The 26,279-nt window shown below is 39.2% G+C and overlaps 1 protein-coding gene across 1 annotated transcript in view; it reads left to right on the forward strand.

The window, feature by feature from the left end:
• The window catches only part of TM9SF2 (transmembrane 9 superfamily member 2), a 57,333-nt gene extending 31,272 nt beyond the window's left edge, over positions 1–26,061 (forward strand). The window contains exons 8-17 of the mRNA XM_039532091.1: positions 1,444–1,523; positions 1,633–1,741; positions 4,670–4,802; positions 5,081–5,200; positions 7,835–7,892; positions 8,536–8,695; positions 10,251–10,402; positions 10,711–10,822; positions 11,401–11,572; positions 24,753–26,061. Coding sequence (XP_039388025.1) covers positions 1,444–1,523; positions 1,633–1,741; positions 4,670–4,802; positions 5,081–5,200; positions 7,835–7,892; positions 8,536–8,695; positions 10,251–10,402; positions 10,711–10,822; positions 11,401–11,572; positions 24,753–24,820 — 1,164 coding nt within the window. The 3' untranslated portion in view covers positions 24,821–26,061. The remainder of the gene's footprint in view (positions 1–1,443; positions 1,524–1,632; positions 1,742–4,669; positions 4,803–5,080; positions 5,201–7,834; positions 7,893–8,535; positions 8,696–10,250; positions 10,403–10,710; positions 10,823–11,400; positions 11,573–24,752) is intronic.
• The last annotated feature ends 218 nt before the right edge of the window (positions 26,062–26,279 follow it).

Raw genomic sequence — 26,279 nt, forward strand, 5'->3', positions numbered from 1 at the left:
AGCAAATTTGCACCCTAAATGATGTTTTAGGCAGATTGCAGAGACTTACTTGCAGCTTAAAACGCCAGATACTCCTTTCACAGACCAGACACCACCTAGCCTGGGCTCAGTCTCTTTGTTCCTCAAGTGTTTCCAGAAACCTTCTCTCTTGGACAGGGAGTTAGTGAAGAACGAACCACGGTGATGTCACTTCACTGCCTTAAATAATTCTTCCATATGGCGGCACTCCTTTGTATCCCAGTTTCGTCCTCACCCCCGGTCAGTGGAAAAATAGTAGTATTATCATGGAGTCCAGTGCCAGGTGAATTGGTTACATGACCCTGCAGCCATAACTCAAAGGCTGTTTATAGCATCCCCAGGAAGACTTCTCAGTGAGTGATTAGTATCTTCAACGGCCTATTGTTTTCACTAATGGCTCTTCCTAGCCAGACATCTAGACTGATTGCATTCTGCCTAGTGGGTGTTCTCCAGTTGTAAACAAATTTGTAATAGATGCCTAGACAATATTCCTAATATTCCAAATACCAAAATGATACATGCATACAAATAGGATAATCATATTCAGTAAATCATAACTTTTCCAATGATATCAGATGCCTTATTTTGTATAAAATACATCATAGTTATGCTATAATCATAACAATATCTCTCTGAAAAATATGGGGACATAATACCACCACGCTCTTCTCTTCTTTGTCTTCCCACTTTCTGTTACTGCCTGCTGTGCCCCTTCTTTATTCTCCAACTCAGAACACCTATTCCTGAGCTCTATTTCTCCTTCACTTTGCTTGGTTCTCATAGTCATATGCTTGCACTAGCCACTTTCCTTACCCAGCAGTCTCCCCTCAGAGTTCTTCAGTTCAGCTTGCATCTGCAAGTCTTGACTTTTTTTTTTCCTTCAGCCTTCTTCCTCACCTCGAATTCCCTTCGGAACTCAACCATAGTTTCCACCTGCATCTTTGAAACTCAGATTTTCTCTTCCATCAGCTCTGTCAGGAGGCACTTCATACAAATGAAGCTTTTTTCAGGTAACCGCTCTAGGATCATGTACATCCCGCAGCTTCCACGTCTGGTCATCTTCATTTTCTCTTCCATTGCTTGGGTCACAACCACTGTCTGTCATAGCCTTCCCACTTAAAGTCCTCTCAGGGGTTAAAAAAGAAAACCCAAACAAAACCCAAACAACAAAACCTTGAATAGGAAAACAGGTGACTTTGTACTCTGAGCTATAAATTGAAGGTTTTATTAGTTATGGCTTGTTAGATAATTTATATAGCAACCTATGTTTTATATAGTTCTTTTCAAAAAGTGAAACTCTTGTGAAAAAAGATCCTCTGAGGACCTTATGGTGCCAGAACATTCAATCTAAAAATGTTCAGATGAAGTTTGTTAGGAAACACATTTGTTTTCTGTGTACAAACTTACATAATGTTTCATTTTCAGGAAGAAGAAAAGATAAAATGGGCATCCAGATGGGATTATATTTTGGAATCCATGCCACACACCCATATTCAGTGGTTTAGGTGAGAAGAAAGCTTTAGCCTTCAAATGTTACATACTAGACCTTTTTTTTTTTTTTTGAGCAATAGATGTTGGTTTTTTGACAGAGGATTTTTTTTTTCCTTTATGTAGCATCATGAATTCCTTGGTGATTGTCCTTTTCCTATCTGGGATGGTAGCTATGATCATGTTAAGGACACTACATAAAGACATTGCAAGATATAATCAGATGGATTCCACTGTAAGTGTGGCCTTTCTAAAAATCACTATTCTGTGGCGGGGGGTAGGATATAAATTTGTACAGCTTAAATTTCTTCTATCGAATGGGTAACTGCTGTGTTAATACCTGTCATTCTTGAATTCACGTGTTAGCTAGTGGTCTTCTAGGTTTCGTGTGTGTATATAAGACTTTAAATAACACAGGATCAGACGTCTTGAGCAGTGTTTCTCAAACTGGGGTTGCTGCTTTTGTAGGGAAAGCCCCTGACGGGCTGGGCCGGCTTGTTTCCCTCCCTATCCGCAGGTCCGGCCAATCGCGGCTCCCACTGGCTGCGGTTTGCTGCTCCAGGCCAATGGGAGCTGCTGGAAGCGGCACAGGCCGAGGGCTGTACCTGCGGAATGGGCAGGTAAACAAACCAGCCCAGCCCACCAGTGGCTTTCCCTACACAAGCGGCCACCCCAGTTTGAGAAACACTGTTCTTGAGGAATCATTTGCTGTTATAGCATTTTGAGATTGGGGTTGGAACTTTCATCTACAAGATTGTATCTTGGAGCAGTGGAAGTTAGGCCCTTCTCTGAGGGTACGTCCATACTACCCGCCCAGGTCAGCGGGTAGCGATTGACTTCTCAGAGTTCGATATATCGCGTCTCATCTAGACGCGATATATCGAACTCCGAACGCGCTCCCGTCGACTCCGGAACTCCTCCACCGCGAACGGCGGTGGCGGAGTCGACGGGGGAGCTGCGGACTTAGATCCCGCGCTGTGAGGACGGGTAAGTACTTCGAACTAAGGTACTTCGAGTTCAGCTACGCTATTCGCGTAGACCAGGCCTAAGAGACTGCAACTTGTTTGAGCCATGTTGCCTTCCTTGTAAATCTTATTTCTTCTTTGAGTGCTATTCCCTATGTATATTTCACGCATGGGTATGCCTGCACGATATGTGCCTGAGTCTGGAAGTTTTTTCCAAGCAGTATCCATTGACCCACACAAGCCATATTCTCATGGAGAGTTTCTAAGTGGGTTTTGGACTCAGGCGCATGATCTGCATGTATACCCACCCAGATAAGGACCACACATCTCACAGGACCTTCTTGTGAGTAACCTCAAGTAACCTCCTCTTGTAGGTAGGTGTAGGATGACTCTTATCTTTTTAATTATAAATTTTTCTCTTCATGTTGCTGTGCACAACTTTCAAAAATCATATTTCCAGTCCAAATAATTCAGTAACTCTATGGAAAACCATTAATTGGTAAAAACATTACTATGAAAAATATTTACTACCAAAAAAGTACAGAAACTAAATCTCTTTTGAGATGCTTATATTTAAGATTAATTTACATCATTTGCCCTTGTTTTTAGGAATTTGCCTATTTAAAACATTGAGATTCATTTTTAATCAAGGAGACATTTTTCCCAACTTTGAAAGAAAAAAATACAAGATGCAACCCTTAAAATAGACAGCAAGATTTAAAACTTTTAATTCTCCAGTCATCGAGGGCCAGAGTCTAATATTAAATATGACACTAGTGCATGTCTTCAAAAGCATGATGACACTTTATCAGATTGAAATCTAAATTATATACCAGTTTGCTACATTGGCAATGGAATTTTTTAAACAGACTAATAACCTTTCTGTAATTTCAGATACGATAGCCAGCTCACTGAACTCATTTCAGTTGAGATGGATCAACCTTGACTCCTTCCACCCTCATTAATGAATAAAATAACTGAACTATTTAAAAAGGAGAGGTCCTAGAAAATAAACTTTAGTAAAGCATAAATATTTAGAAAATCTTGCCCTCTTGTGTCCTTGTCTGTTTTTGCTGAAACTGAAATTTCTTGGTTTTATATGATTTTGCCAGATTTCTAACTTTTTTTTTTCAATATTGCTGCTGAAAATCTGGCTGAGACATTCCACTGTTGTAAATTATGTAAAGTGTTGTCTCATTGGGGTTTAACATACTTGAAGTTTATATGCAGAATTGCTGCCTCTTATTACAATATTGCAAGTTTAGGGGAACTGTATTTCAAAGCCTCTCATGATTTGGACCAAACTTGTAAAATTTGCCTTTTTCAAAATGGCTGATCATTTTCCATTACTCATAAGGGCTGGAGTAACAATGGGTCTTCAGTCCATGTTGCAGCAAGGATGCCTCTGGTATTGATGGCTGCTGTCTACCATTATTTCCAGTGGAACTGATGCTAGACTGCCTTCAGCAAAGATGGCTGCTTTTCTGCTCTATTTTGGAAATTGGTATTGGGGAATGTAAAGGAACACAATGTAAAAATTGTAGGTAGGGGAAGGAAGTGGTAATAATGGGGGCAAGTGAATGCAGAGTGAAGAATAAAAGCTGAAACCTGCAGGGAGAATGTGAATGGGGATGGAGACTAGGGCCCCAGTCCTGCAGTTTGGCTACAATCAGTTGGTATGTGTGAATGCAGTTGTGAGATTGGGGCCTCAGTGGAGCAGGAAAAAGACACAATATTGATGTGTGGGTTTGGAAATAGGGTAGAATGTCATCTGTCCCCAACCCAGTGGTAGGAAAAGTTTCCTTCCAAGTAACTAAGAGGAAGGAGAACATTTTTTTAATGTTGAGTTTTGAACCTGAAATGATGCATACAGTTTAGTTAGGGATGAATGATTTCCACCTAAATAGTCAAATCAAAGGGCAGATGGAAAAACTATATAATCTTTTTTCATCTTTCTTTTTTAGGTTGCACTTGACTTTTTGAGGGGGGTCTGACCTATGATTTTTGAATGCCTGAACATGTTAATACTGTATTTGTTATTTTTTGTGTTAGTAAATTTGTACTGGTTAGTGCTATGTATTAGTGGCTTATGTTTCTTAGGTATCAAATATGATTTAGACAACTAAATATCGTTTTTTTCCAAATAATATTTTTGAAAGGAGATTTACTGCATTAAACTGGCTATATTTCCTTTTCAGGAAGATGCCCAGGAGGAATTTGGCTGGAAACTGGTTCATGGAGACATATTCCGGCCCCCAAGAAAAGGAATGCTACTCTCTGTTTTTCTAGGCTCTGGCACACAGATCTTAATTATGACTTTTGTTACTCTGTGTAAGTGGTGTGGAGCTGGGGGAAAAGTAAATTTTCAAAAGAAAAATAGCCTTAACTTCTAATTGCATAAAACTAAATGGAGATGAAAGAAACATTTCTAGATAACATTTAAACTGGAATTGGAAAAATATCTGTATTTCCTGGTTGGTGTATACAGTCGATATGTTTCAGAGTAGCACTAAGCTGTATAAAGTTACAGGAGATAAATTATACATTAGCTGTAGAAAACTCAGATATAATTTTAAGAATCTTCTAAAATTGTGCATCTGTGCTTGTAGTTTTCGCTTGCCTGGGATTTTTGTCGCCTGCTAACCGAGGAGCATTGATGACCTGTGCCGTGGTCTTGTGGGTGCTGCTTGGAACTCCAGCAGGTTACGTTGCTGCCAGATTCTACAAATGTAAGTAAAAGTTATTTAAGATGACAGGTCTTAAGTTCATTAGTCTAAATTATCATCACAGTAGTGGCTTTTTTCCCCCCTGTTGTTTGGTATCTGTTTCCCCTCAGGACAAAACAAAAAACAGAACAGGTACATGGTTAGATTGTTCAGTGTTTTGAAGCCTGAGAGTAAGCTGCTTAAAAATATTCTCAAAACAGGTATCCTATGAGTCTTTTCATAACGTGAATTAATTTCGTATAGGAAGGAACACATTACTTTTCAGTTAATACTCAGGTAGTGATTTCTGACAGTTTCATAATTTCATTGTTTTCCTACATTACAGAATTACTGTAGTTGCTTTAATTTTTGGCAGGGGGGGTGATATGTATTTAAAAATACAGAGTTTAGCTTTTACCCCTTTTCAGTTAATACCTGCCCTCTTCGTCAGGGTGTTGCTGTAGTCAGGGAAATAGATGTCATAGACTCTTTGCTGACTCTGGAGATCTTCCCTCTGGTGTTTTGGTGCCTTATGATGATGAACTGGCCCTCTATCTCTCAACTGGCCCTGACTGGCCCATTCAAAGTGCTGAAGGAAAGTACGTGGTTCTTCCTCTGCCTCAGGGGAGACTTGCTGCAGGGCCAAGAATGCCATTCCATCCAAAGCTTTTCCTTACCTGCCTTATTTAGTTTAAGATATGACTTGCTTATGGCTGACTGGTGCTGAGTCTTTACAGGCACACTTTGGATATTAACACTGGTTTTAGGAAGGCATTTCCCCTGTTAGAGAATGGCCTTGAACTTCTTTCATCTTCCAGAAACTCTTTTGGAGTTTGTATTGTGGAAATAGGGTTTCTCTTGTCTCATTTTGTTACAGTTTGTAGGGTGTGTGTTTACTAATGGTGATGGTAAAATAGTCATTAACTAATCCCATTCCTGACTACAGGGTTGCAAGTTGGTTTGAAAGGGACCTGCAGAGACCGTGGGGCTGGTGCTTCATAGTTGAAAACAAATTGAGGAATCTTTTGTCCAAGTCCTGATTCCCCCTTCAAGAGAAGTTATTTGAGGGGTTATGGCATCAAACCTAATACCATGTACCTAGGGAGGTAGACGGTTAATGGTAGTATCCCCTAATGGGTTTAGTGATGATGAGAGTAACTTGTCAGCCAGTATTTGGATACTCTACTGGACTAGCAAACTGCCAGGTGACTATTTGCTAATTCCAATTTATTCTGTCTGCAGTTCTCATCAAATGATGCGATCAGCAGTGTTTCACATGAACTAAAAGCTGTACATTTATTACAGTATTTGTGTGTGCATATATATTGCTGTAAATATGCAGAAATATAAAGCTATATACAGTTTAAAATGTTTATGAACGAAACATTAATTTAAACAATTTATTAGAAGACATGAGCCCAAGCTGAGACTAGTTAGAGTTAATAGACACTACCAATTCCTACCAAGATGCTAAATAAGAATGGAAACTTAAATTAGCCCAATCTAATCGTAATGGTACGTGACTCTTGAAAGAAAAAAAAAATTATTATGACAGAGCTCAGATGAAATTGCCAGCTTTGCTGAATTCAGGCAAGACGTTTGTCCTACTGACTCATATGACTAGAATTCTTATCAATTTGGCACACCTTTAAAAGTCCTTCTAAACTAAGCTGATTTAGTATTTGAATATCACTCTTTTCTTAATATTTCTAGGATTCGTAGGGAGCACTGATGTTGGCTCTTTAATCATTATTGGTAAACTCTATCTAAAATTTTAAACTGATCATTCATTTTTTAAAAGATTACTAGCTATAAATTTTGTTTGCATCAGTATGGTTGCGAATATGTAAAAATATCTTGTGGCACCTTGTAGACTACCAGACATATTGGAGCATAAGCTTTCATGGATGAATACTCACTTCGTCATCACTACATGCATTTGACGAAGTGCATGTAGTGATGCACTTTCACCCATGAAAGCTTATGCTCCAATATGTCTGTTAGTCTGTAAGGTGCCACAGGACTCTTTGTCACTTTTTACAGATCCAGACTAATGCAGCTACCCCTCTGATACCTAAAAATATCTTGAATCTTAACTTATAATGCTAGTTTATTCTAATCAAACCTTCATCTGAATGTTAAATAAGCTAGTGTAAGCCTCGAGTGATCAAAAAGTTTAATTCTCTAAGATGATTTGAGTATGCCCTAAATCAAGTTCCTTTTTTAATGCACTAAGTTAAATACACTGTGGATGACTAAGCACCTAATTCTGCTTACCTTACTTATGCAAGTGTTTCTACTTCACATGGAGTTTGGCCCTTATCCTTAATGCATTTAGCTTTGTAGGGAGGAGGGGGAAAATGTGTATATATAATAAAATAACAATGTTGACACCTTTATTTATTTTCCATTTCATGATTGTAGTATTAAATGTTTCTTTTGATAGGAAGGTGTGTAATTGAGGAACAAAGGAATAAAGCAAAATTATTTTTCCATAACTAAATATTTTAGTGTAATGCTTTGATCTTAATTTACTAGTGTTCAAATAGTGTTCTGCTGGCCTGCCTAGGTATAACTGTTAAATAATATACTATTAAAATAAACTGTAATCTGTGCACTTAATGCACATTTTGATAGCTATCAAATATTTTAATACAGCTTTTGGTGGTGAGAAATGGAAAACAAATGTCCTGCTGACATCATTCCTTTGTCCTGGGTAAGTGAAATCTCTAAATGACTATTCATACTTGTTACATTTCTGACATAGCTAATTTTTAAAGCTTCAGTTATACCTATAAACCTACTACATCTTCTTTTCATTCTAGAAGCCATGTGAACAGCAAGGTGCATTTGACAAAGACAAATGTGCTAATTGCATACACTATCTTTTTCTGTAAATTTTGTTTACTCTCACCATGTGAAAAGGTTGATTATGTAGTAGTAGCATGACGGTAGTAAGTTTTTTGACCAGGCACACTTTTTTTCATGTATTTGTTTTACTCTCTAGGCTGTTTCTCAGACCACACTGTAGTAGGTCTTATATGGTGTCATATACTGTACAACCTTTGTGTTTAAATTTTTCTGCTTAATCACAGCAAGCAGTCTTCCCCTGAAGTGCAGTTGTGACAGGCATATATTTGAAACTGCTTAGTTGGAATGTCAGCTCCTGCTGGAGTTGAATCCCACTAGGCTAAGAAAGAGAGACTAGCTTGACCTCTTCATTTGATATTTTCTGTTTCAGTTGGTCTTAATGCATATTACACTAAGATATTAATACAGTAATATAGTTTCAGTAATGTTAATATAAATATTATTGGGCATTCCTGTTTCTTTTTTTAAGCATGTTGTATATTTTTCAGAATTGTATTTGCGGATTTCTTTATCATGAACCTCATTCTTTGGGGAGAAGGATCTTCAGCAGCTATTCCCTTTGGAACTTTGGTTGCTATTTTGGCACTTTGGTTTTGCATATCTGTGCCACTGACATTTATTGGTGCCTACTTTGGTTTTAAGAAAAATGTAAGTGATTATGTGGGTGTAAACTGCATGTACTGTGGCTATTGTATTGGCGGGATAGAAAACATGATCCACCTCCAGCCCAGCTCAGTTCCATTAGCATTCAATTGATCTTGGGATTCCACTGACAGTTTCTCAAGTCCCTTTAGAGATTTGATAATGAATAGGTCTCTTTTAGTTTACTGTTAGGTCTTAGTGTTACTTACTCTGATCAGTGGATTTGACTCCTGAGGCTTCTTTAGATTAAGCAGTGGTTTGGAACATTCTGGTTGTTGATGGACCTCTCTTTAATTCCTAGTGAGTTTTGTTGATTGAATCAGATATGAGGGTAACCACTTACTGGATTCCTTAATTATTCCTTCCTTGGTTTTTTTCCATGGTTCTTATTTCCATTTCAGAATCTCTGAGGAAGGGATGAGTCCTATGGTGGAATCTTTTGGTATTCCACTTCCCTAAGTGAGACACTCTGGAAGGCCATTTCTCTTGTGGCAAAGATAGATTTCTTAAAAAGGAAGACTTCATGGGCCATAGAGTGTAATCATTCGTGTTCCCTTTATTTTTATGTGGACTTATGCAAAAATAAAAAATGGACTCCTATCCAAAGCTGTTGGTGCCCTTGATGAGTTAATTACAAGAACAAAAATTATATTAAATACCACTCACCCACCCTGCAAAACTGCCCTCCCCCTACGCAGACCTAATTCCTACAGGCCTTATTCACAGCAGATCACACTACTATATTCTCCTTGCAGCATGCCCTGAAAATTGACTGAACAGGGCTATTTTAGATTGGGAAGAACAGTTTATTCCGAAGCTAAGAGTTCCTCCCTCAAATCAAGGGGGTTCTCTTTCAGTGCCTGAGCTGATTAAAAACTGGCAGTCTGACGCAAGGAGAGTAGCAAGAGATCAGTTGCTACATCTTGATTAACAGTAATCTTTCAAGAAATCTATTACCTATTTTTTAGGGCTGTCGATTAATTGCAGTTAACTCATGCGATTAACTCTAAATTAATCAAGTATAAAAAACTAATCGTGATTAATCACTGTTAAACAATAGACTACCAATTAAAATGTATTAAATATTTTCGGACGTTTTCTACATTTTCAAATATGTCAGTTACAACACAGAATACAAAGTGTACAGTGCTCACATTATATTTTTATTACAAATATTTGCAGTGTAAAAATGAGATTTCTTTTGGCGTGTTTACAGTGCAAATATTTGTAATAAAAAATAAATATAAAGTGAGCACCGTATTGTGTTGTAATTAAAATCAATGTATGAAAATGTAGAAAACATCCAAAAATATTTAAATAAATGGTATTCTATTGTTGTTTAGCAGCGTGATTAATCGCTATTAATTTTTTTTTAATCTCTTGACAACCCTACTATTTTTGTTTGCTCTGAGGCTGTTGGCAATTGGGCTGCTAGAAACAATGACAGTGTGGTACTAGGTGGCCACCAGTTTGTTAATAAAATTTAAGTAGATTTTTGCTACTGCTAGTGTCAAATGTATTTAATTGTTACGTATTTAGGAATCTTTTCTTCTCTTTGAAGGCTATTGAACACCCAGTTCGTACCAATCAGATTCCTCGTCAGATTCCTGAACAATCATTCTACACAAAACCATTACCTGGCATTATCATGGGAGGGATTTTGCCCTTTGGGTGCATCTTTATACAACTTTTCTTCATTCTAAATAGTATTTGGTAAGTTAACTTATTTGAACACCCACAACATATAAACCTTAATTTTTCTCTTTGAACCTTTTCTTCTCTAGAGAGCTTGACCCTGCTGCTGAATCATGCATTCCCAGTTTGAAAAACCAAAGGACGAGTTAACTTCCACTTGTGTCCGCACCAATGACACTCCACCCTTGGATAAGGAGAAAATATTGTTTAAGCTTCAGGCTATACTAAAAATGAACATCTTGTGCTAGTGCTGCTTTTTCATATTGAGAGATGCCATTTTCCTCCAAAATGCATTTTCTTATTTTAATCCTCTGTTTTAATTGTAGGTCCCATCAGATGTATTATATGTTTGGCTTCCTATTTCTTGTGTTCATTATTTTGGTTATTACATGTTCTGAGGCCACTATACTGCTTTGCTATTTCCATCTGTGTGCAGAGGTAAGAAATATTCTTCACTATTATACAATATCCAGGACACTTTCACAAAATCCAACTTCTATAACTGGAAATATCATAATTCCAGAATTTAACACTACTAGGATAACTAAGATCCTATTAAGATCAGCTTAAAATGTGATTGGACACTTACTGCTCCTTTCTGATAAGAGTTCTCATTACAAATTATTTTTTTGAATGAGTTTGTACCCAGATTCAGTACAAGTGAGATATAGCTTATCTTCAGTTATCCATCTCACTATTTTCGGTAGAAGTCAGTTGACTAGACAGAAGCCTTTGCTTTGTCAAAAGTGTTTCCTTTTTGGTGCATGTGCTTGACCGGCACAAGTTGATGTTTACATGCACCCTTTAAAATCTGGCTCTTGTTATTTGGGCTTGTAGATTTTTGACTTTCTGATTCATACTATGAACTGTGATTAGGTGATCCAAAGTAATAACATTTTATCTTCAACTTTTTAATTTTAAATAACTTTTCCTACTGGGTAACTTGTAATTTTGCATCTAGTAATTGGTCAAGTTCAGATTTCAGAAAATATTACTTAGTTTTTCTTTTCTTCTAGGATTATCACTGGCAGTGGCGTTCCTTCCTTACCAGTGGTTTTACTGCAGTTTATTTTCTGATATATGCAATACACTATTTCTTTTCTAAACTGCAAATCACAGGGACAGCAAGCACCATTTTGTACTTTGGTTACACCATGATAATGGTTTTGATCTTCTTTCTTTTCACAGGTAAGTATATTGAAACCTTGGTTCTTGATATTGCTAGCTCTAATTTTAGTTGAGTGTGCAGTGGAACACTAAAAATATTATAAATAGAAATATCTGAATCTTTATGTGAAACCATAGCTGAACGTTAAACCCTTGATTTCAGGTCAGCTATTATTATGCTAATATATTTTGCTATAAACTGTGTCGGAAATCTCAGCCTCTGACTTCAAAGGATTAAAATTAGTAACTGAAGAATCATAGTTATACCTAGTACAATACACTAACAAATATTTGTATTTACCTAATACTGCTATTGGTAAATCCTGCTGTTGAAATTAAGATGCATTTAAGCACGTGCCTGAAATTGTCTTCCAAACATTCAGTGTTAGCTATAGTTGTGCAAATTGTTTAGTGTGATATTACATCCCACTTACAGAATGATGTGTACATATTTAACAGGGTTTAAATGGAAGGACATAAGCTGGAAGCTATTAAAGGGTCCATGATCACATGAGTTCTAAAACATGCCTTTATGCAGAGGATAATTGTGAGACATGGAACTATCAAATGTAGTTAAAAACTGTGATTGTGGGCTTAAATTCCAGCAAGGGTGGTTTAGGTTGGACATTAGGAAAAACTTCCTAACTGTCAGGTTAGTTAAGCACTGGAATAAATTGCCTGGGGAGGTTGTGGAATCTCTGTCAATGGAGATTTTTAAGAACAGGTTAGACAACACTTTTCAGAGATGATCTGGATAATACTTAGTCCTGCCTTGAGTGCAGGGGACTGGATTAGAAGACCTCTTGAGGTTCCTTCCAGTCTTGTGATTCTACGATACAAGCATATTTTAAAAAGTTAAACAGGGAGGAGGGATGCATTGCAAGGTATAAATGTTACACGTGTCAGCAGCTGGTCCTAGATTGAGCTGCAGAGCAGCATTTTTATCCTGAAATGTTACTGGACTACAGGGGATGGTATGTTCTAGAAATAAAGGTAAGGTAATGGTGTAGTGGGTTTTGGTTTTTGAAGTGTGATGTTCTTGCAAAATTTGAAGTTTTAAGTATTGAATATCCTGCAGATAGTTCTGTTGCCTGAGTGTTACCTTATTTCTTGGAGATGTGGGCTTTTCAGAGCAGTGTTACGATGAAGTCATATTAATAACTCCCTTGTAAGACTATGTCAATTATAAGCTTTCCAAAATTGACCTTTTTACCTGTTAGGCTTCAGTAAGAACTAAAAACAAGGGTGTGGGTATTTTTTATTTATTTATTTATTGTTCATTTGTTTTACAAAGGTGGAGTTTAATCTTTGTGTTAACTTCCATGAGGTTTGATGCTCATTGAAATGGATCTTTCTGTGTGTCTGTCTGTCTTGTTGCAAAGGTACCCTTCAAAATCTAAACTGACCACTAGACTTGAAGTTCCCATGGTTATTTAAAGGTGGTGCTTTTAGGAAAAAGCTGTCAGCTGCCAGAGCTCTTACCTAAATATCTTGTTACTGGGATCTTTCATCTCCTTTCCCAGTTACTGAGGACAAATAATGGAATGTTTCCCCCCTATGTACTCATTCACTCCCCTCAGATCCCTGCTTTCTCTGTCCACAGTACTACCTCTGGTTCCTGAGCTCCTGCTGCTTTCTACCTCTATTGCTCTGGGAATGAAGTCCAGTAGCAAGGCGTGGTGGCAGAAAGCTTCCTCTATCTTCTTGCACACTGAAAAGCGGGCCTTTACTGACACGTGCTGCTCAGACATGGGGGTGGCTCTTTGGCACCCCCCAGTTCCGTACTGATAGGTACCACCACTGCCTGCTCCCAGAAAGCTTAAAAACTCTGGGCACCAGGCCAGCAGCATTTGTAACTGAATCCTCGTGAACTTCGCAGTCTATAATGGTGACATTTCTAAGCCCTGGTCTATACTACAAACTTACGTTGGTATAACTGTCACTCAGGGGTGTGGAAAATCTACACCCCTAGGCAACGTAGTTATACCGACCTCACCGCTGGGGTAGACAATGCTATTTCAGTGGGAGTGCTTCTCCTGTCAGCATAGCTACCACTTCTTGGGGAGGTAGAGTACGTACACTGATGGGAGACGCTCTTCCATTGTTGTAGGTAGTGTCTTCACTAAGTGCTACAGCAGTGTAAGTGTAGACATACCCTAAGGCTTGAAATGTGGAGGCCTTCCCAAGGTTACAAGCACCAGAAGTTGTGTTGGAGAGGCTTGTCATGGCCTGTGACGTGGGTCTGCTTTTGGTGGATACAAGTTTATAGCCCAAGGGCTTCACAGAAATTAAAGTCCCGGCCATCAGACCTTTAAACTTTTTTAACAAAACTTTCACTAAAGTTGTGAGCAAAGTCATTTCAGCTGTATTTGACTTAAGTAGTATTATTTATTTATTTTGGGGGGGGAATGTTTTTTGCATTTTCAAAAGAAAACTCCTAGGGAAAACAAGAACCAAAGTTTGAGAATATTGTCCTTTTAAAATAACAGAATATTAGTTACAAAAAATTAAAAACCTTCTTCTATTAACTGTACATTACCTGCATTTGTAACCTGATACTCCCTGCCACCTGTAAATTAAATACCTTTGCCTAATCCATATGTATTTCTGTAAATCACAATTTACTACTTCCCTATTCCTATTCTGTATACTAATAGGTTAATCAGTCCCAACATACAGGCTAGCAGTTCTGCTCTCCTTTAGTCTACCATCCTGCTTCTAGACCATACATGAGAGTAGAGACAAGCAGCATCTCAGTCTGAAATAGAACACTCTGGGCTTGGTTATATTAGAAAAATTGCATTGCTCTAACTAGATCAGTTTTAAATAGATTTAATTACATTGATTTAAAATCCTAGTGTAGATGCATTTACACCTGTTTAAGCCTTCCTTAGATACATTGATTTTAAATTGAGTTAGTTGCATTAATTACCATATACACTCGTTCACTAGCCCGTTCGTTTATAAGCCGACCCACCCCAAGATGATTAGGTAAAAATAGCAAAAACTGTATAACCCTTTCATAAGCCGACCCTATATTTTAGGGGTTGGCAAACTTTGGCTCCTGGCCCATCAGGGTAAGCCGCTGGCAGGTTGGGACATTTTGTTTACCTGGAGTATCTGCAGGCATGGAGTGGCGCCACTTCCTGCAGTACCCATTGGCTGGGAATGGCGAACCGTGGCCACAGGGACCTGAGAGGCTCCATGCCTGCAGACAATCCAGGTAAACAAAACGACAATGTATTAGATATTCAATTCAATGATTCCATAGAGTTTAAAATCATCAAATTTTGGTGTAGACCCGTTTATAAGCCATTGATTAGTCACTTTTTTACAAAAAATATTTGGCTTATGACAAGTATATACGGTAACTCTTTTTTAGTACAAACCAGACCTCTGTCTGCCTTGACGATATTGTAATATTGGCCAGAAACCAAAGTGTATCAGCCTCACTGATGGTCTAAAGAAGTTTTTTAACCAGTCCATTCTAGTCATGCTGGCTATAAACCTCAGAATACTGCATACAGTCAGGTAGGGACTTTACTCAGCTCTCTTCTCCATGGAGGGAAGAGGATTTAGTGTGGTAGGTCCAGCATGACAGCCTCTTTGCACCTCAGGCAACATGCATCTGCCAGCTTCCACTTGCCCTCCTTCCCTCAGGTCAGTTAACATGTCATAAACTGTAATCTGAGGGCATCGATATATCCAGTGCATCTCCTGTTCCCTTGCCCACTCAGCCTGGGTCATGAATGTTGCACCAGCAGCTGACTATCAGCAATCAGCTGTGCACTGTCTGATGATAATTATGGGCTCAGGATAGAAGTTACAAGTATCTTACCCTTTATCTGCCATGACACTGTCCCCACTAGCCCTTTGTACCTGGTACTGGGCTCAAGGGTATGCAAAGTATATTAGACAACTAAAATATACTTCTGGAGTTCATGTGCTTAGTTTTATGTGGTACTTGGACAATGTCTCAAACTTCAAGTTCTGTGAGGATACAGGCAGGATTAAAGTTGGTATTGAAACTTTAACTGAACATTTCCTGTTTACAATATTTAGCTTTTCTGAAACTATATAATCCTCGAATGTTGTAAAAGGACATCAAACAAGTCAGCCATATTTCTCAATTCACTCTTTTGGTCTCAAAATAATGTCCCTACTATAATAGATTACAGTTTGCTGTTTCTTCCAAAAATCAGATGCACTCTAAAATCTATGGAGTTACTGAAATATTTTAGGGATAAGTGTTTATGTAAAGAGGGAGAGTTAAGGGATATGTTCCTCTCAGAACTCTTAAATGAAACAGCTATTTACCAAAGTCTGCTCCTAAAGGCAAGTTGCTTCCTGTGCCAAGATGATATACAAGCCAAAAAGAAAAAATTGTAATTGTTGTATCAAAACTGTTCTGCTGCTGCTTACTCATCTGTTAAAAATTGTCAGTATCAGGAAGGGTTTTGACGGTGCCCTGCTGCTATGTCAGTGTAACACATGCTTCAGGCACTTGCTTCCATACTGCATTCCAGGTCATTGATCAAACTCAGCAGGCAGGACACTGGGAGCTACATGACAAATCTTGGTGATTCACAGCTGGGCCCACAACTACGTATCATAGTAAATGAGTCAGTTAAACATCACTAGTTTAGCAAGCGTGAAAAAAATTACCATGATATCTTTCATGATTCTTCACAGGATTTTACAGCATATGAGTTATTGCTGAATTTCCATCATGCTCCTTGTCAAAACTTAAATCAAAACATGTTGTCTTAAATAGTTAATTGGCCCTTACACAAGTTAAAGCTACAATAATACTAGGTATGCTAAGGCAAAATCAGCTATCTGAACGGCTTTTGTCCTGGCCTAATTTTTCTGGGAAACAAAGGTTCTCATAACAGATGCTATGAAAGCCATCTATGTCAACCATTTTTCTGATTTTTAGTTGTAGTTTGAAGGAATAATGTTAAGGTGGTCAGTGTAACTTCATCAGCATAGCTTTTGTGCCCAACAGTATATTTTTGGTATATCTATCACACCTCTCCGAAAAAGGATGGGCAGAACTAGTCTCAATTTCAAATGAAAGAGCTGTCTCCAAGAAATCAAGGAAGTAATCTTTGTCTTTAAACTTCAGTTCAAATGTGTTTTGAGAATTAAACCTCTTTGACTGTATGATTAAACTATCTTTAAAAAACTATATTTGTTAAAGCATGGTGCATGAAAATATTTTTACCATAGCAACTTTGGCAAATACTGAAATTATATAAACTTGTAACTTGCTTAAACAGGACTATACCTGTGACTTTTGGGTGCCTTTTTAGTCTTCAGTGTCTCTGAACATTTTAAACATTATAAACTTAACAGAACAGCAGTTAAACTTAAATTCTGAACTATAGTATCGAAAAATCCAAGCCTCCTTTTTGAACTACAGACGTTAAACAATCAGCTATGAAATCCTTAAGTGCACTCAAGAAGTAGGTGTCAGTTAAGTTTTTCGTAAATAATCTTTATTTATATTAGATCAGTAGTGAAAAAATCCATCCTACTTGATGTTCGTGTCCTGCATGGCATATTTAAATTCTGCATAATCTAAGCTGATGCTTCAAGTGGAATGCCCAGAGGGATACTACTTCAGGCACACATGCACCCTGTGTCTTTTGACTGGAGATTTTTGGTAGCAGTGCCCATTCAGACCACGCATGAGTCCTACACATCCTCGTGCCCCCTACAGAGGCTATATAGGGCTCTTTGGGTGAACCACCCTCAATTCCTTTTCAACAGCCTTCAGCCAGAGATGGAATTTCATGTGTGCCTGTTTTCTCTTTTTAGAGTTAAAATAGTATATAGGGTTAGTTCTTTTGTACTTTATAGTTGTTGGAACAGTTGTTCCCGTCTCTTCTCTCCCCCCCCCCCCTCCCAATTTAGAGGTCTAAAATTGTTTCTTGGATCTGGGATGCCAGGCTCCTTGGGTTTTAAAAGGTGTCTCCAATGTCAAGAAGCCATTCCCGTCAGCAATGGGCATTCTCCACAAGTACGTTGCTTGTGAGACTTGCATATTCCCAGCAAGTACAAGATTTACACTTTGTTTAAGGGAAGATCCCTTAAAAACAGGGGAATGAAGTATGCACTACTGATGACAGAGCAAGCCTTATGACCAGATTTTAGATCTGGGTACAGAGAACCCCCTCTCCAAGAGACCCTCTGCTTCTGTTAGTGCCCCTTCTATGATGAGATCACAGTCACAAAGAGCTTCCAAGGTGAAAGCAGTGTCAAGATGCTAATCTTCAACACTCTCCATGGGTGAAGTACCTTTAACGGTGCCAGTGGTACTTAGAGCTTCTCACTCAAAGATGGAGGGGAACAAGAGGACCAGAGCAGAGTTCCTCAAAGAAGATTCAGTACAGGAGACCTCAGGCCCCAAGAGGAGTGCTATTGAGGCGCTGATTACTTTGGGTATCATGAAGCAATCTAAGACTTTATCTAAGTCCCATACCTTGGTGGTAAAGGGTGTGGTACCAAAGACCACTACTGTCACCATCAAGGGAGTGGCCTCATTGGAATTTGTGGTACCCTTGGTACTGGCACCACTGCCTCAAACAGCAGCATCAGGAGCAACCTTGAAGCCCATGCCAAGTTCTTTTATGCTCCCAGTACTGCAGGAGTTCCAGTTTCTTAAAGACCTCATGATACTGAAGGAGCCTAAGTCTGTCCTTCCTTGCAACCTCCAGACACCTCACCGTACCAAGATCTGCTGGATCACTGACTGCTCATGTTGTGGTGAGACCCACCACTTCTCCAACTTTTACCATTCAGGAAGAAGGGTTGTCACCTCCTGTGCAATACATAAAGGAGCATTTGTACTCAGTGCTTTCAGTTCAAGGTGCTCTAGTTTATTCCAGGAGACATGATTCTCCTCTGCAGACGCAAGAAAGGCAAGATTACAAGACCTCTGCCTCTTAAAACTTGGGATGACCAACAATTGCTACCTCTCTCCCATGGCTTATTGTCCTCCTCCTTTGCCTTATTGGGATCCATGGGCAATGTATTACTAGCAGTTTTGAGGGTACCCAGTGGAATCTCATAAAGAACATAAGACCTCATTCCCTGGTACCAGCCATTCCTCCCCTCCACTCTGAATCAGCAGAGGCAAGGAGGAGGCAGTAATGCCACTACCGTAGTCATTAGCTGATGACTTTTGGCAATTCCAGGACCTGATGAGGCAAGTTGTGGACACACTTAAAAATTCCTCTGGAAGAAGTCCAGGATTCCCTTGAGGTATTCATAGAATCATAGGACTGGAAGGGACCTTGAGAGGTCTTCTAGTCTAGTCCCCTGCACTCAAGGCCAGACTAAATATTATCTAGATCATCCCTGACAGGTATTTGTCTTATCCAGGGGTAGGCAACCTATGGCACGGGTGCCAAAGGCAACATGCAAGCTGATTTTTTTCAATGGCACTCACACTGCCCGGGTCCTGGCCACTGATCTGAGGGGCTCTGCATTTTAATTTAATTTTAAATGAAGCTTCTTAAACATTTTAAAAACCTTATTTACTTTACATACAACAATAGTTTAGTTATATATTATAGATGTATAGAAAGAGACCTTCTAAAAACGTTAAAATGTATGACTGGCACGCAAAACCTTAAATCGGAGTGAATAAATGAAGACTCGGCACACCACTTCCGAAAGGTTGCCGACCCCTGGTCTAATCTGTTCTTTATATTGCATATCTCCACTTCAGCATGGGTGGCACTGATGATTAAAGAAGCTCTTCTTGAGCTAGCAAAGACCAGCTGGCCAACTCCAGCAATTGCAATCTGTACATGCAAGCAAGCTGATTTAAAAAAAACAAAAAAAACCCACAACAAAAACCCCTACATTCTGGCCAAGGATTCCAAAACTTTATTTTCACATCCGGCACCAAATTCTTTGGTTGTGGACACAGTTAATGAAAGGGGGAGAGAGCATATTCAAAAAGCTACCCCATATAACAAGGAGAGGAAGTGTCTGGATCTTTTCGGTCATAAAAACTAGTCTTCGTGGACATTACATTTCAGGGTAGCAAATCACCAGGTGCTGGTATCAAAATATGACTACCTGAACTATGAGAACTTTAATGCTTTTATTGACCCTTTATCCCAGAAACATCAGTTTAATACCATAATAAAGGAGGGTCATCTCTTGATGAAGACTTCTTTGCGGGCTTCACCTAATGTTGCTGATGTTGCAATCAGGTCTGTTTCCACCACAGCAGGGATGAGACAAGCTTCCTGACTTCAGTTGTATGGTTTCCTGTGGGAAGTACAGTCAGTCATTAAGAACTTGCCATTTAATGGCCACAAGCTCTTTGCGTGCTCCACAGACAATGTTTTATACCCTAAAGTACGCTAGGGCTACATTTAGATCTTACACACCTGCAAAGAAAAGAGAAGTTAGCAAGTCTCAGTCACTGCAAAGATGCTATCCTGCTCAATTTTCCACCTTCTATAGGCCATCTGAACTACTGGATAATGTCAAAATTTTCTAAAAAGAAAACAGTGACTACTTCAACTGTGTCATCCCAGCCGTCAACATCTTCCAAATGCTAGTTCAAGTCATACCCTTGGAGCACCTGTAGGGACACATGTATTGAAGAACCAGAGTTACTGTACAGGATGAGTAACCTTTTTGATGGTTTGGTCGAGAATCTAAACCAGGGTTTCTCAGTTGCACTATACTACCCCTCTTCCTCAATTTGTACACGGCCTCTCTCTGTTCCAATAGGCATGGGAGGCTATAACATTGGACAAAAGGGTATTGGAGGCCATTACTTCTGGTTATGTGATCCAGTTTACCTCCCTCCTGCCCACCCCCCCCCTTCCTTGTCCTCCTTCAGGGACCCCTGTCATGATCAATTCCCGAGACAGGAGATCACATCACTCTTAAGTCTAGGTGTCATAGAACTAGTTCCACTTCAACACAGAGGAAAAGCGTTTTATTCATGGTATTTTCTGATACCCAAGAAAAAGAGGGTAGGAGGCCAATTCTAGATCTCAGACAGCTGAACAAGCATGTCAGATATCTGAAATTCCAGGTGGCGTTCCTAGCCGGTCTAATTTCCCTCTCTGGAGTCCAGGGACTGATTTGATCACCAAAGGTGCTACTTCCATGGAGCAATTTATTGTGCTCTCAAAAAGATTTTTGTTTCACATTTGATCACAATCAAGACCAGTATTGGGTTCTACATTTTGGTCTTTCTTCCACCCCAAGGGTTTTCTCAAAAATCATAGCAGTTGTAACTGCCCACCTCTGTCATCTAGAAATAAGTCTTTCCATATTTCAGTGACTGGCGCCTCAAGGATCAGTCTTATTGGGAGGTGCTGTCAGCAGTTCAGACAACTTATTCCATAGTTTAGTCCTTCAAATAATAAATCTCAAGAAATTGGCTTTGACCCCTGCACAGTGAATAATTTTTATAGGAGTGTTTTCTGGATTCAGTGACTGGCAGGGCCTATCTCCCTCCTGTCAGGTTCCTCGCTCTAAAGAACCTTATCCAGAGAATGCACCTCAGTCCTCAAGTTCCTTGCAGACATGTTCTTGCTGGATGTATCTGCAGCTTCTGGGACATAGGGTAGCTTGTGTTTTTTGTAACACAAAACGTCAGGTTACATATTTGATGTCAATAATTTACATACCCAACACAGTCTGAACAAGCCGGTGTTTGTACCCAGCCGGGTCTGACAGTCACTGGTAGAAGGTTTGTGAAGGAATCCCATTCATCAAGAATCCTCCTAAGATCATGATAATGTTGAATTCTTCCCTCTTGAAATGGGGAGCACAATTAGGTCCTCACGCAGCCCAAGGGAAGAACACTTGCACATCAGTCTGCTGGAGTTAAGTTATCAGAAATGCTTGCCTCCACATTCTTCCCCTAATCAAAACCAAGTCAATCAAGATCATGACAGACAACATACCTTGTATATATTATATCAGTGATCAGGGAGGAGCCCATTCCCCCTCACTCTGCATCAGTGATAGAGCTCTGGATTAATGCATAGGTCATTTTGATTTCTTACCTCCTGGGTGTAAAACACCATGGTAGACGTTTTTCGCTAAATTACAAATAGGAGTTGGACTCTGGAATCCTGGACAAAAAAAATTTTAGCTTGGGGGTTTCCTGAGGTCTATCCTTTCACCACTGCAACCAGCAAAAAGTGCAGAAAATCGTCGTCTAGGAGGAGGACTCAGTCCTAAGCGATGCCTTTTTCATTACATGGACAACGGGTCTTTTTATGTATATCCACCAACTCCATTACTTTCAAAGGTTTTAAACAAGATCAAGCAAGACCAAGCCAGGGTCATTTTGACTGCACCAACTTGGCCAAGACAAGTTTGGTTTCCTTAGATCATCAAACTTGCCTCTCTCCCTCTGTGGCAGCTCCCAATCAATTCTCAACTGTTGTCTCAGAATGTGGATTGAACACTTCACCCCAATCTGAATGTTCTGCAACTCCAATCATGGCTCCTTAATGTTTCTTGGGACTAGAAGCATCCTGTTGATTTGGGAGTACAACATGTGGTGTTAAATATCAGGAAGGCATTTACAAGACACACTTACCTCCAGAAATGGAGAAGATTTCATCTTTGGTGTAATCACCATCTTTCACCTGTCCAGTTCTCTTTCCATAGCCTTGGATTACCTGTTGGAATTGAAAACATCAGGTCTTTCGCTGAGTTCCATCAAGTTTCACTTAGTGTCAATAACAGCTTTCTACTTGCCAGTAGAAAGTTTCTCCATTTTCGCACATCTGACCATGATGAAGTTCCTGAATGGTCTTATGAACCTTTTTCCGCAAATTAGAGCTCCTGCTCCACTTAGGGTCTCAACCTTATTCTTAACAGTCTCATGAGAGAGACTTTTGAGCCTTTTGAAGGTGGTCTTTTTGGTGGCTTTCATTTCTGCACAAAGGGTTGGGAAGATTGGGGCTCTGATGGCATGCTCTGTATTTACTGTGTGCTCCAAAGAAAATGTATCATTATGATCCTATCCAAAAATTTTACCCAACATTTCTTCTGAGTTACATGTTAACTGGAAGGTAAATAGTCTGGTTTTCTTTTCGTAGCTGCATCAGTCAACAAAGGAAGCTACCTTCCATAAACTAGATGTTAAGAGGGCATTGGCTTTTTACTTGGACAGAGCCAGAGCGTTCAGGAAGTCCCCTAGACTTTTTGTCCTTTATTCTGGATAGGTCTAGGGCAGGGATGGGCAAACTTTTTGGCCCAAGGGCCACATCTGAGAATAGAAATTGTATGGCGGGCCATGACTTCTCACAAAATGGAGGTTGGGGTGTGGGATCTGTGGTGGGGCCAGAAATGAGGGGTGCAAGGGGGCTCCAGGCTGGGGTGAAATGTGGGGCGGTGGCACTGGAGATGAGGAGTTTGGGGCGTAGGAGGGTGCTCCAGGCTGGAATGAGGGGTTTGGAGGGTGGGAGGGGCATCAGGGATGGGACGGGGGTTGGGGTGTGGGCTCTGCGGTGGGGCTGTAGCTGAGGGGTTTGGGGTGCAGGAGGGTGCTCTGGGCTAGGTCTGAGGGGTTTGGAGGGTGGGAGGGGGGATCAGAGCTGCAGCAGGGGGTTGGGGCGCAGGGGGAGGCTTATCCTGGTGGCCCGGGAGCCAAAGTTTGCTGACCCCTGAATTATAGGGTTGGCTTATGAACAAGCCATAAAATGTTTCCATTTTTACTTAATCTTGGGGGGGGGGGTGTGGATCTTATAAATTAACTGGCTTATGATCGAGTATATATGGTAGTTAAAATTTGGGTCCTGCTTAGTTTTCCCTAACTAATCATTTTAAACTGAAGTGCTACAAAACAGTGTGTTTCTCCGTAGCCCATTACAAAACAATTCTTTAACCATAATCAGGCCCCACCACCTTAGCTGATTTAAATTTTGAAAAATTAATTTAACAGACAAACAATAAAGAATCAGGCAGAGACAATAGACAAGTAGGGACCACAAAAGCAAAACAATATAGATTTCACAATCACAAGTGTTAAGTGGTTTCTTGCCAGACATAATATTAACAAAGTTTTCTTTAAACATCCTAACATCTGTTACTTTATCTGATGATGGTAAGTTCTGTTAGGACAGGCTCGCCTTCTTAACAGCCTGATAGGACATCGTTTTGGTGCAATAGATGGAATGTGAGGATGTGACTCTGCAACTTAGTACATGGCTGCTGTTTCTCACGCTGGCTGCTGCTTTTACTGCAGAAAGAGGCCTCAGACCTTACAACTCACGTTGTGTAGTAACAAGTTCTTTGAGATGTGTCCCTCTGTAGGGGATCTGCTACCTGCCCTCCTTCCTCTCTGCTTAGGAGTCTCCTACTATGGGTCTTAGTGGTAGGGAAGGAACTGAGGGCCATTCGCCCATGCAGCCCTATGAAGCCTGAGTGTGGGGCACAAGGGTGTGTCAGCTGAATGGCCACTGCTACCGAAAATCTGTGATCAAAGGCTTTGGTGCATGTGTACCTGAAGTGGAGCACCCACAGGGACGCACATCTCAAAATCCAGTTATTGCACAAGGTGAATAACCTCTCCTTTCATTTAAAAAAAAATCTTTCTAGCATTTGATTGCCAAATTTTGGAAAGGATTTTTAATGTGTATGTAAATCAATGCAGTACTGTCTTCAATTACCACGTGCTAACTTATGAAGTGTCTACTGAACAGTGTAATGTCATACCTAGCTGATCACTTGAGCAGATGCAGTAGGGAAGGGTGCAGTTGTGAACCCAATAGGGAAATGAAAGACTTGGGGTGGGGATGGGGGGAGAGAAAAGAGAAACGAAGAACAGAAATAGCTCTGGTCTTAAAGGTGAGTATTTTCTTCCACTGGGTGATGCTGACCATAATGAAGCATTAATAAATAAAAATTCAATTAAAGTTCAGTTACTATATAAATACCATATTCTATCTTTATGCAAACTTTCCATTGACACTGGTAGGCGATCAGCTGTGGAGGGTAATATGAAGTCCTAAACTTATATCCTGGTCTACAGAAAAATTTAATTTGGTCCTACACAGAGTGTGAGTTTCTAATTTTTGTGTTAGACCCTATACTAGTTGTGCTAATGTGTAACTCTTTGTTTTGAAAGAAGAATTCTGTCTATGTGTACACTTCCATGTTTGTGAATCTGCTCTTTGAAAAACTTTTTTTTTTTTAATAGGGACAATTGGATTCTTTGCATGCTTTTGGTTTGTGACCAAAATTTACAGCGTGGTGAAAGTTGACTGATGGAAGAAACCCCAGTGTGTGAAAGTTGGCACAGAAGGGATTTGATCTTCATTAACATAATTTAAAGACCTGTTCTTGGTGATGAACTTAAGCTTTATCAGAAGTATTGACATCTTGTTCCCTGGGAATGATACTGAATACACATCCTCCTCAAAACACTTTTTCCACAAAAGCGTTTGTATTGTGATTTAACAATCTGTTTTCATTCAAATCTTCTTAATGAAGACCAGAGTTAAATATTGTATGCATTTGTAAATATAACTATACTGTAATAGAAACATTAAATTCTAATGGCAGAATAGAAGTGGCTGTATTACGCAACTTAATGATCCTGCTGAATAAAATACAATTGTAAATAGGATTTTCTAGGCTTGGTAGGAGGGATGAATTATTTTTCTTTTGAAGGAAATGAGAACTTTTTATCATGCTAACTTTAAGGATGTCTCCACGGTGGGTTGCTGTTTTGGATGTGTTTTTTATTTTGTACTAGTGATCTGTCCATAAATATTCCAATTTCTGTGACTTCATTGGTTTCAGTGTTATTGGCCTTTTAAACTATGTGCCTCTGAGTCTTTGAATTTATAAATTCATAACCTTGTTGTAAAAATATCTTCAATGGGTAATTACATATTAGAAGTTTATGAAGTTATGTAAATACAGATATATTGACAAGGGAGCTTTCAAAATTATGTGGAGTCTTTTATTGCATTTTACTATATTTGATTAATGTATATTGACACTCCTTTTTGATCTGGGAAAATATCAGTTGTTCTAAATGACTAATGCTTAAAATGTGATAGTGGTGCGTGAGAATGAAATTAGACAATTACACGTATGCACTGCAGGATTAATCCAGCCCTTAACCAAGCTACTTTTTCTGAGACTAAATCATATGTGGAGAAGATCTTAATATATGCGCAGCATTCACTGCTGATCTTCTTTTAACTGATCTTAATGATGCATATTCCATAAAGCACCTGTGGCTAGATTTATTTAAGCAAAAAAACCAAAAAACCCACTGTTTTTGCCTCGTGTTCTGAGAAACGAATCAGTTCCAGGTGACTGACTAGAATGACTTATTCCACAGTAAATTTTAACAAATTTGAAATGTTCTTGTTCAGTAATTTAGATTCATAACTGTTCATCTATCCGCAAGGGCAGCATGTTTCCCACAGTCTGATAAAATTTTATTAAACTGCATGTACTAGTTGTCAGTCATAAATTAAATTTCTTTTGTCTGATTTTTCTAATGGTATGCTTTTCTAAAAGACCTTGACCTAATGATGCTCGAATACTGAATCAATAAAAATATTGTTGGTTAAGGTATCTTGTCATTATTAAGATCTCCAAGCTATGTAAAGTACTTAAGATAAAGCAATTTTCCAAGTTTTGTGTTCAGAAACAGAAAAATAAGTTTGGATAACTTTTGTATGCTTGGTTTATCTGGTTAGAGCTTAAT

Source organism: Mauremys reevesii, linkage group 1 (genome assembly GCF_016161935.1).
Source record: "Mauremys reevesii isolate NIE-2019 linkage group 1, ASM1616193v1, whole genome shotgun sequence".
In the NCBI taxonomy this organism is placed as follows: Eukaryota; Metazoa; Chordata; order Testudines; family Geoemydidae; genus Mauremys; species Mauremys reevesii.